The sequence below is a fragment of the Diospyros lotus genome, chromosome 4 (genome assembly GCF_014633365.1).
Source record: "Diospyros lotus cultivar Yz01 chromosome 4, ASM1463336v1, whole genome shotgun sequence".
NCBI classification, from domain to species: Eukaryota; Viridiplantae; Streptophyta; class Magnoliopsida; order Ericales; family Ebenaceae; genus Diospyros; species Diospyros lotus.
Window position 1 is genome coordinate 36,619,205 of NC_068341.1, and position 12,604 is coordinate 36,631,808.

At 38.0% G+C, this 12,604-nt stretch overlaps 1 protein-coding gene across 1 annotated transcript in view; it reads right to left on the reverse strand.

Moving 5' to 3' along the window:
- The window catches only part of LOC127799915 (probable E3 ubiquitin ligase complex SCF subunit sconB), a 74,467-nt gene extending 67,119 nt beyond the window's left edge, over nt 1-7,348 (reverse strand). Inside the window, exon 1 of the mRNA XM_052334201.1 lies at nt 7,034-7,348. Coding sequence (XP_052190161.1) covers nt 7,034-7,203 — 170 coding nt within the window. The 5' untranslated portion in view covers nt 7,204-7,348. The remainder of the gene's footprint in view (nt 1-7,033) is intronic.
- Between the last annotated feature and the right edge of the window lie 5,256 nt (nt 7,349-12,604).

Here is a 12,604-nt window from a genome sequence, read left to right on the forward strand (position 1 = left end):
TGGATAATTTTGCTGGTAAAGTAAAATCTGCGAAACTATGTCTATATGGTTCGGTAGGAGATAAATCTTGGATTATAGACAGTGGAGCAACTGGTCACATGTGTTTTGATCCAAACATGTTTGTTCATCTGCATAACTTGAAACATAATATCTCAATTTTCTTACACAATGGAACTGTCACTACAGTTACTCATCCATTAAGTTTTCTTCCAACCTTGTTATTCATGATATATTGTATATTCCTGTCATGACCCAAGGAATAATAGAAGGGTATTATTGTAATAGGATTGTAATGGGTTGTTAGGATATTTTTACAAGTTGTTAGAAGCACATGGGTGTTGTTAAGAGGTTGTTAGAAATTAGTTAACTAGCTACTATGCCTATATAAAGGCCCCATTGTAAGAGGAGAAGATATGCTTGAAATTGATTAATGAAACTCTCATTCTCTCTCTAAGAATTCTCTCAAATCTCCCTCTCATTTCTCTCTACTGCTCTCCCTCAATTCTCTCTAATTTCCCCCCATTTCTGTCCATTTCTTTCTCTCCAATATTCTGTTCTTGATTCTATTCCATCAGCTCCTCCGATTGTCATTCTATTCCTAGGCTAAACCCTAGGATCATGACAAATGGTATCAGAGCCGTCGTCCTCAGCTGTGATTCTATTGCAGCTCTGATTTGAAGGTGAATCCGATTGGGGCCTGCAGTGTGCTGCTCATTTGGATCGGAAGGTGATTCCAACTAGAGCATTCGTTCCTCGACTATGAGTTCAGTAGTTGTCCGATCCAATTTTAAAGTAAACAAGCCGATTTGAAGTAGAACATATAATTCTCAGCTGAAAGCGAGGAAGAATTCCAGAAACGATTTCATAGGCGATGTAATTCAAGCAATTATCAAGACGCTATTCAGAATCGATTACAGAAGCTGGTAGTACTCAGGCGAGTTCGAGAAGTGATCAGCAACTCTCGGAACCTATCTAGGTCGCTGCACGCGAGCGAGACGAGCGCGGGCAAGCAAGCTCTACGATCAGTGACGGTCATTGGTGAGACTAGTAGAAGATCCACGAACAAACAGACAATCGAAGATCCACCGGACTTGAGCCCATCATCAATCAGTACAGAGGAGAGTTCGCGATTGGAGTGGGTCGATAGGCGAGCATACTTGAAGCGTCGCGAAGATCCACCGAACTTGAGCCCATCATCGATCAGTACAGAGGAGAATTCGCGATTGGTGTGGGAGTCTGCTGAAGGAGATGAGGTGGACATCCAGGTGGGTCGTGACTGCAAATCTTGGTAATTCTCGGTTGCAAATTTTGGTAATTCTCGCTCGTAACTGACACGCAGCTGCAAATCTCGGTAATTCTCGCTCATAACTGACGTGCGAAGTGGGTCAAGCGATTTTCGACTTGAATTCGACAAAGTGTATCAACTGCATCGGAGTCGATTAGCATAGAAGATGGATTCTACTGGGCGATTGTGGCGGGCGATTCTGTCCAAAGCAAGAAAATGAGGCAGACCCAAAGAATTCCAGCCGAATTCTTCCGACCAAGAACTGGACAATCGCAATTGGGTCCAGCACAGTGAGATAAGCAAGGCCAATAGTGTTCTTGGCATTAAACGAGGTCCATGAACGGATCTGGGGGTGCAAGCGACTTGGTGTTGTGGGCAAGCAAAACCAAACAGTTTGGATTATTTTGCTGAATTAAGGCCGACATAGGTGAGCTTACAACAATTTCTTTGGTGACTGCTGACATAAGCATTGAATTGGAAGGCAAGTGGCTCATCTTGCTGAGAAATTGAAGACCGTTGAGAGTGAGAGGCAATCGTTTATCCTAGATGCTTGCTGTGAAGTAAATAACAAAAGGAGATGAGGTCTCAATTGCAGCAGACCAGTGCTACATTTTCAGTGGGGTATCCAACTCGTGAAGCTAGGGGAGGCAGTGCATACATGGGGCAGATGAGCCTTCAATTGCAGCAGAAGAAAGCTTCCTTTTCAGTAGGAATGGAGCCTCAATGGCAGCCAAAGAAGGCTGCATTTGCAGTTGGCAGCAACAAGGAATAGAAGAAGGGGATCAGCCAAGTTGACAAGGAAACAAGAAGTGTAATATATGAAGAGTGTAAGGAATTCGGTCGAATGTTCCGCGAGAAGATACAGGAGTTTGCAATGATACTGATTAAGAAGTATCATTACAATTTTCCAGCAGAATACTTTCATGATTATCATGGAAGTTTTAACAAAGAGGAATTCCTAAAAATGGAGCATCAGGAGGAGAAGCTGAAAGAAAGAGCAAACAAGGAAGCAAGGAGCATTGATCATTTTATGGAAGAGTTGGAGCATGAATCAGAAATGAAGGAAAGGCGGAACCAGAAGCAAAACTGCTATGAAGATGGCCTACTTGCAGCTGAAATATCTTCCAATGTTGTGAAGGTGTGTAGAACTGATCCTAAAATGTGCCACAATGTTGCTATAAATTTTGAGGTTGCGGAGCAACAACAATTGAAGGCTGAAGGACTACAAGTTTCAGCTGTTGCCTATGACCAGAAGCAGCTAAATTCAATGAAGGCACTAGATGAGGATATATTGACTGGATTTGGCATCATATTGGATCCTCAATCTTAAATTTGGTAGCCATCACCAACCCACGGGAAATGGTATGTCGCTCCTTGCAGGAAGATGCAGCTTTGATTGCACTGATTATCATTTTTGTTTCAGCTAAAGAGTATCCAAGAACAAAGAAGAAGCAGCCTAGAAAGGGAATGATAAAAGAAAAAACAACCAAGCTAGAGAGAGTTGGTACTGGTTGAGGAGCAATGGCTAAATTGTTGTAAGTTCTTGGGAACAAGAACTCTTTCAAGGAAGGGGGAATTGTCATGACCCAAGGAATAATAGAAGGGTATTATTGTAATGGGTTGTTGGGATATTTTTACAAGTTGTTAGAAGCACATGGGTGTTGTTAGGAGGTTGTTAGAAATTAGTTAACTAGCTACTATGCCTATATAAAGGCCCCATTGTAAGAGGAGAAGATATGCTTGAAATTAATTAATGAAACTCTCATTCTCTCTCTAAGAATTCTCTCAAATCTCCCTCTCATTTCTCTCTACTGCTCTCCCTCAATTCTCTCTAATTTCCCCCCATTTCTGTCCATTTCTTCCTCTCCAATATTCTGTTCTTGATTCTATTCCATCAGCTCCTCCGATTGTCATTCTATTCCTAGGCTAAACCCTAAGATCATGACAATTCCATCCTTTGAATTCAACCTGTTATCGGTGAGTAAGCTGCTCAATGACTTACATCTTATCATTGTTTTCTTTCCTTTTGGCTGCCTCATTCAGGACCTGAAGACTGCTGAGGTAGTAGCAGTTGGGAGGCTAGAAGGACGACTCTACAAACTGGACCAAACTGGTTTTCCCCCTTCCACTATTCAATCTTTCTTAATAGCAGTTCGTAGTAGTGCAACTCAATCTGTAAACTCTGTATTCCCTGTTTTTCCAAGCTTGAATAAAGAGAATAGTTGCATTTATTCTCTATTTCATACTCATTTGGATTATGCATTGTGGCATGCACGACTTGGTCATACTTCTAGTAAAATACAACATATACCTTTGCTAAGACACTTGGTTGATGTAAATTACAAGTGCTCAATTTGTCCACAAGCCAAACAGCCTCGATTACCTTTACCTTTACCTGCCATTCTTACTCAATTTCTATCCATGATCTCCACACAATTTCATGCTAAAGTTAAGATTATACGAACTGATAATGGCACTGAATTTTTAAACTCAAAGTGTCATCCTTTATGGACTTCAAATAGCATTATCCACCAAAAGTCTGTGTACAAATACACCACAGCAAAATGGAGTGGTGGAAAGGAAACAAAGACACCTTCTTGACCTTGATAGAGCTCTTCAAATTCAGTCTAATCTGATCCCTACAATTTTTTGGTCAGAGAGTATACTTGCTGCAACCTACATTGTACACCAATTACAGATTACCTACTCCTATACTTGATTGGCAAACCCCCATCATGCTCTTTATCAAAAGGAACCGGATTACACTTTGCTCAAGACATATGGCTGTCTTTGTTATGCCACAAACACTTTGTCTCACAAGGATAAATTCAGTCCTCAAGCTATACCTTCGGTATTCATTGGTTACTCTAGTACACGCAAAGGTTATAAACTGTACAACTTGCATCCTCATAAAACTTTTTACTAGCCGAGATGTTACATTCAATGAGACTCACTTTCCTTTCAAGTCCATCTCACATCATACATCTCCTTCTTAGATTTTACCTCATGTTTTTTTTTTAATTCACCAGACCTCACTTTTCCTTCCTCTTCTACTTCTACACCAACTGCTACATCACCCCCTGCTACCCTTTCACCTTCCCCTGATTCAACAGATGCAATGCCTATCTTGGTTGATACTCGGCCCGTTCCTTCTCCATCCCATATACAACCTATTAGACATAGCTCTCGGATTATCCATAAACCTGCTTGGCTCCATGATTTTGTAAGCTCGATCCAGACCAGTTCTCTTGATCCTATTCCCCCCTCAGGATGCAGGTATGTCTCTTCTTTCTTCCACTACACTTACTTTCACTTCTTCTTATTCTTCTTTTCTTAACAACATCTATTCTACTATCGAGCCTTCTTCTTTTCATATTGCTTGCAAAGACCCTAATTGGATCAAGAGCTTGCTACTCTTGAGCAAAATGGCACTTGGATTCTTACTACCTTGCCTAAAGGCTAAATGGGTTTACAGGATCAAATATAAACCGAGTGGTGAAGTTGATAGATATAAGGCTCACTTGGTAGCCAAGGGCTATCATCAAATACCAGGTTTGGATTTCAAGGAGTCATTCTCTCCTGAAGTTAAATTGGTTACTGTTCAATTGTTCCTTGCTGTAGCTACAGTTAAATCTTGGGCTATTTATCAGCTAGATGTGAATAATGGCTTCCTCCATGGTTATATGGATGAGGAAGTCTACATGACACCTCCTGAGGGTTACACAATGGCTGCTTCTGGATAGGTGTGTCTTCTTAAACGCTCTTTATATGGGCTTCGATAGGCTTCATGCCAACGGAATGTTGAGTTTACCTCCTTTCTGATAAGTCTCCAATCTGAGACTTATGTGATCTGATAGCCGTAGGGAATTTAGGAAGAAAGGGGGTAGAGAATTTGAAAGAAGGAGGGAGTATTAAGAGAGAATTGAAAGAATAGGAGGGAAAGAATTTGGAGGGGAAGAATTATGTTCTCATTCAATTCATAATTTCCGTCCTCAAGCGCCTGGATTCCTTTTATAAGCTGCCTTGAGCGGTAACCGAATGGTACAAGCGACTATAGCTACAATCGCTAGGTACACCCGCTACTTATTACATGTGTTAGCTAATTAAAGCCTTACCCCCCCTTATTTAATTACAATCAGGTCCTTGTTCCTCTTTGGGGTCGTGACACTTTCTTATTAGTATGGGATTCACTCAGTCACCACATGATCATTGACTATTCACTAAAAATCACAATGCTATTTTTACTGCTCTACTCGTTTATGTAGATGATGTTCTACAGAACCTACCTACATAGGGGAGGTTAAGACTGCTTTAAATCACAAGGTCACCATTAAAGATCTGGGCTTTGCTAAGTATTTCTTGGGTTTGGAAATTGCCCGTTCCCATATGGGCACCTTTCTCAGCCAACAAAAATTTATACAGGATGTTGTGAAGGACACTGGTTTGCAGGACGCAAAGAGTTCTCCATTTCCTTTGTCTAAGGGTTTTCGTCTTAACCTAGATCAAGGGGAAGTATTGTCCGATCCCAAACAATATAGGCAGCTGGTTGGACGACTATTATACATCAATCTCACTAGGCCTGATATTAGCTATGCTGTCCAACATTTGAGTCAGTTTATGTCATCTCCTCGTCAACCACATTTGGATGCAGCCCTCCAGGTGGTTTGTTATCTTAAAGGTTATGCTCATAAAGGGTTATTCCATCCAGCTGACTCACCACTATCTCTTAAGGATTACTGTGATGCTGATTGGGCATCATGTCCTTTTTCTAGAAAGTCTCTCATTGTATCTTCTTTGGGTCTGCCTTAATTTCCTGGAAAACAAAGAAGCAATCAACTGTGTCCCGTTTTTCTGCAGAAGCTGAATATTGCAGTATGGCAGCAATGGTTTGTGAATTATTATGGATTTCCTATTTGTTACGAGATTTCCAGCTGTCTATTTCTTTTCCTGTGCCTCTTTACTGCGATAGCCAGGCTGCTATTCATATTGCTTCTAACCCGGATTTTCAATAAGCATTTGGACGTTTGACTGTTATCTTGTCCGGGAACACTTGAAGAATGGTTTTATTCAACCTCTACATGTTTCTTCTCCATCTCAACTAGCGGATGTCTTCACGAAACCGCCGGGATCTTCCCAGCATCATTCTCTTGTTTCCAAGTTGGGACTGTTGGCACCACAGTCTCCAACTTGAAGGGGGGGGGGGGGGGGGTAATATTATTGTGTACTGTGAATTTTATATTTTAGTTGTTAGTTATTTTCTTTGTTATATTTGTCACTGTAAGTTATAACAAACAGTAGGTGGTTAGCGTTAGAATAAATAAGTGTATGAATACTTGTAAACTGTGACTGGAGATAATAAACATTTTTCCTTTCTTTTCGTCCTTGCTCTGTCTTTTCTTTAAAGTTGCTCTCCAGATTTACATATCTAGAGAATTCTACAAGCTTCCAGTTTCAGAGTATTTTTTAGTGCAACACAGAGAGACATTCTTATAATCTCTTTGCTTTACTCAAACACTAGGGTGCGAGGGAGTAAGACTGAACTTAGAATTTTCTCAGTTAAGGGAATTGGGAACGGAAAAGGTGCTTGGAGATTTTAAACCCTTGACGAAGTGATTGTGGTTTAACGAGAAGTTGTATCTCCTAAATTTAATCACAACCTTCACAGCGAGTATAGTTACTCTATTCAAATTGGAGTCAACTAATTCGAGCCAAATGAAAATCCGTCATTTCAGAGTTACAGAAACGAACCTGGAAAAGCGTTGCCAGATGGAATCGGAATAGGCGACTCGTCGAAGGTGCTTGCAGGACATGGCCATGTTAGAAACGTCTTGGAGGCTGAGAGAGCTCGCACAGTGCACCAGCGAGTCGTCATCGAGATCCGTAATGGCTGTGGTTGAAGGAGACGAAGGCTCCACCATCTTCTTCTAAAATTTCCGACAAATCCTTGATGCCACAATCAATACGGCGCCAAATAGCGATCGACTCGCGCGACACACCGACCTTCAGTCCCAGGAATTCAGTCGGCAGATTGAGATTGCACCGAGAGAAAATAAATTTCAAGATAAAACTATGGTACAGGTAGACAAATTAAAGTAGGATATGGATTATTGTTAATTGGTTAAATGGTTTGCAAGAAGAGATTGAAGAATTAAATATGATTTATGAGTGGAATATTTGTAAATTTAACATTAATTGGGGGTAATTTTGTCTGACAAAATTTTTACTTTTTGTTCCCTTTTTTTATATCACAATAGAACTAAGTTTCAAATTTATAGTTTGTTCTATAAGATTATTTCTAATTACATTTTCTATTCTATTTTTTATTATATTATAAATAATTTAATCTTTTTCCTTAAAAACTGTACACTCCATATTTTACTATTTATTTAATTTTTTATTTCATTTATTTATTAATAAATTTTAATTTTAATTTATTTTACTTTACTTATAATTTTTACTTATATAAAATTTTAATATTTATTTTATAATTTAATAATAAATGGTACTGTTCATCTCATCCGCTGCATATGTTTGTCTCCATCGTTCCATGGATTTCATTATCTATGTCGCGTTTGGTCATCTCCTATTTCACAAGAATTATTTGTCTTTTTTGATTGTGAGTCTCTTCTTTTTCATCGTGTCCGACAACCTTTAATAGTTGTCTTTAAAGTTGACGGCAAATCGATTGTAACATGTTTCGTCATGTTAGTCTTCTCTAACGAAGTTTCGTGCTTTGACGATGATGGTTATAATTGTAGTGATGGCAGCGATGGCAATGGCTCTGGTGATAATTGTTATTGGAATAGATGGCGATGATTGTGGTGGATGACAAGAATAGCCAAAAAAAAATAAGGGATTTAACATTCACTATTTGGATGAAAAGAAAATTTCAGAATGACAAGCTTCATTCAAGCTACTTTTAGTGTCCCCTCCACTAAAATTTTGGTTTAGCAAGGGAAAATTGGCAGCGTTAAAGGAAATTTTTTACTTTTGTTTTATAAATTTGACTAAAATTGTACTTTTATATAAATATTTTATTATTAACAAGTTAAATTTAACATTATCAACACCAATTATATAAACCTTATGAAAATATTTTCAAAATCATATATTCTCTCTCTTCTTATGTTGCGCAAACATGGAAATGAGATTTCGATTGTGTCCGACACGTAAATTAATTAAAAAAATTATGAATACATTTATTCGACACTCTAAACAAGTATGTCGAATACTTATAGACACGATGTAGTATTTTAAAATATATATATATAACAAAAAGTTTGAACAATTTTTTAAAATAATTTATATTTTATATTATCGTGTAGATTTGACCACGAACTTTTTTTGTAACTATTTTAACTGTTTGTATAATTGTGTGGAATTTGAATTTATGAATTAAATTTTATTATAATTATATAAAAATAATAATAACATAATGTGTGTATATATATTGTAATATTCTCGTGTCTTACTTTTTTTTTAATTTTTATTATTTCTCGTGTCTATCTCCACTTGTATCTGTGTCTATCTCCACTTGTATCTATGTCACCATATTGTATCTATTCAATTTTGTACCTGTGTCACTAGATTGTATCTATTCAATCTTCCTGTCTTGTTGTCTTGCCATCTTTCCTTTCTTATGGAATCCCAATTATATAAACCTACAAAAGCATCATTCTTTTAATTTGTTGGTGGTAATACTCACTTTTTTTTTTCTTTAATTCACCATTAATTGACCAAGTAGTCCAATTTAGTTACGTCCAAGTCCATGCATCTTCTTTTGATGTATAAATTCTTTATGGCAAAAGGCATAAATATGCCTAATAGTGTAACACCCCATTATTTGGGAATTTTATTTTTAATATACCAAGCCTTAATACCTTAAGTCATTTTATGTTAGGAATCCGGAGTCCGTGATGGATTGCGGCGAAATTGGCAAATTAATGTTAATAAGCTGGTTACGTAATTTTTATGGAATTATCTCTTTTAATTAATGTATGCAAATCAGTTATGTAAAGTAAGAGATAACAATTCTTGAAGTAGTATGGGTTTGGTTGAGAAGTTAAATTATGGGAATTAAGTGTTTTGGTTGAAAAGTTAAGGTCAAGGGTCCATGTGATGAGTTGGAGATATTGAAAAGTTAAAATAACCGATTGAAGCCAATTGAAATGAGCTTCTCAACAGATTAAGGAAAGGCTTAAGTGTAGTCTACTAAAAGCTTGAAGTTAAAAGACTTAAATTTTAAGTAAAAGGTGAGGATAAAGACTTTATAGAAACTTAAAGTTAAAGACTTAAGCTTTAAGTAAAGGGCGAAGATAAAGACCTTATAGAAGTTTAAAATCAATGACTTAAACCTTTAAGTAAAGGGTTGAATTGGGTGTAAAACATGCATATTAATTTGTTGATATGAGCAAATTTTGTGGTGGAGGTTTAAGTTAAAGTTTGTGCATAAATATGAAAGAGGAAAAACTAGGAAATGTGGGAAGGAAAAGAAACATCTAGCCGTGAGTCTCCATCTCCTTTCTGCTTAGCTTCAAGTTTTTCCAAACTTCGTGGGTCAAGTGATTTGGAAAGATTAAGGGAAAACAATCCATAAGAAGACAAGTTCCTTGGTCCTTTCTCTCATTTAAATTCAAGTTATCTCTCTCATTTCTTTCATTTATGATCAATAATTCTTCCCTTGAGTTTAAAGTTGTAAAATTGCCAAAATACATGTTTTTTTTTTTTTTTTAATCCAAGTGCAAGGAAAGCCTTGTAAGGCTCGATAAACTGAGTTTTAAATATGAAAATTGATTTTTTTTTTTTTTTTTGGGGTAAGGAAATGCAATTTCAAAACTTAGGAATACCCAAACTTTATTTTATCCTCCTTATTTCTTCCTTTGTGGGGTCTTGTTTCTAGCCAAAGTGGGGTTTGAACCACCCCATTATTGTAAATGAATGGTGCATTTCAGTTAGAGTTAGGGCACATAAAAAATTAGCCTTTTTGTGCCTGTATATCGGATGTGAGCATACTTCCAAAGGTCTCTTGATATCAATAGTGTTCAAGTTCTATGGCTTTTAAGTCTGTATTAGCTGGAAATGAATCGTTAGTAATGTTAAGAAATGAAAGTATTAATGGCTCCCAACGAAATTAAAGCATGTAATGACATGGCCAAGCTAATATGTGAAATGTGCATCATGGGCACGAGACTACATTAGCATATGCATTTTTAGATATATCCTGCATGTGTTATGAACGTGGCTTATTTTTGTGCACATGAACTGAAGTATGAGAACTATTAATTATGCATTGCATAACAATTGTACTCATTTTTCCACAAGTTGAAGTGCGCGACGAATTATTCCACAAGGTTTAGTTATGAGCTATGGTTTGCACCCATCTATGTTGCATGGAAACGACTCAGAAGAGACGTTTCCCCTTTTTTGAGACGTTTTCCATTTTCGTTTCGAACCCTATTTATACCTATTTTTTAAAATGTTCGTCTTTATGTTTCTTTTTCGTATCACCTTCTCGTGTTGCATCAACACACATCCTAACCCTATTCTCAAGGTATCTGTATATACCTCGTATCCCCCAGAACCTTCAGGTAACCCCAAAATCGGTGCTATTGTGAGTCTGAATTGTAGTTCCTGAAAGCTCATTTCATAATGCTCATCCCAGAAGAACTTGACCCCCTTCCGAGTCAGTTTAGTCAGCGAAGCAACAATGCTCGAGAATTTTTCGATGAACTTGAGATAATATCCTGCCAGTCCAAGGAAACTCCTTACCTTAGAAGTAATAGTGGGTTGCGACCACTCTTTTACTACCTTCACCTTTGCAGGATCCGCTAATATACCTTGGCCCAAGATTATATGCCCCAAAAAAGAAACATCCTTCAACCAGAAGTCACACTTACTAAATTTTGCATACAACTTACGGTCCCTTAGCATGGACAGAGTAATTCTCAAATGTTCCCGATGAGTCTCCTCGCTCGGTGAGTATACCAATATATCATCAATAAACACAATATTAAATTTGTCTTAATACGGTTGAAACGTCCAGTTCATCAAATCCATAAATGTCATCGGCGCATTGGTCAAACCAAATGACATTACCAGATACTCATAGTAACCATACCGTGACAGGAACGCCGTCTTAGGAATATCCTCTTCTTTTATCTTTAATGGGTAATATCCCCACCGCAAGTAAATTTTAGAGAATACTCGAGCCCCTTGCAATTGGTCAAACAAGTCATCTATCCTAAGTAGTTGATATTTGTTCTTAATAGTTACATTATTTATTGCACGATAATCAATACACATTCTCAAACTTCCATTCTTTTTGCGCATAAATAACACAGGCGCTCCCTAAGTTGACACACTAGGGCAAATAAAACATTTATCCAACAAGTCTTGTAATTGAATCTTGAGCTCTCATAGCTCGGCTGGGGCCATTCGAAAGGGCGGAATGGATATAGGGTTGAGATGCGCTTCGGGGAGTAAATCAATGGTAAATTCGATTTCTCTATCTGGAGGCAAACCAGGTAAGTTTTCTAGGAACACATCTTGGTATTCTCTTGCAACTTCTATAGCCCCCACCTTTTTTTGGGGCTTTTCACTGGCCAGCATTTGTATCGCATAACCTAGAGCTCCTTTATCCAAACATTTTCTAGCTCCCAAAATGAATATAATTTTTAAGGGTTGCCCCACTTGAGCTCCAATAAATTTTTCAGCCTGCTCATCAGGCCCTATCAATTTAGCTACCCATTTTCCACAGTCTAACTAAGCTTGATATCGGAACAAGAAGTCCATGCCCACTATGATATCAAAATGCCGAATTTCTAACAAGTTAAAATCCAATGGAAACACAGTTTCTCCTATTAAAACTGGGCATTCTAGCACCACCTAGTGCGAATAAGACCAAGTCCCCATCGGAGTTTTCACACTCATGGGAACACGTGATTCCCTTGTGCTTGAATTTGCATAATCTACTGCGATGTAGGATATGAACGAGTGTGTAGCCCCTGAGTCTACTAGGGCATGCATGCATATATTTTGAACTAGCAGCGTACCTTCAATCACTCGTGGGTCCGTTACTGTGTCTGTCTTCGTTAGGTTGAATACTCTCTCCATAGTCATTGGTGCCCTTTTCTCTTGTCTATTTCACCTGCTCAACTTTGTCACGGTGTAGGCATCGATAGGCCATGTGCCCTGGTGCATTGCAATTAAAGCATACCACTGACTTTCTCTGAGTGTTGTTGGTCAGCGGGATAGGCATAACCGCAGTCATTTCCGTCTTCTTTGGGCAATTCCTTGCTATGTGTCCTATTTTTCCACAAT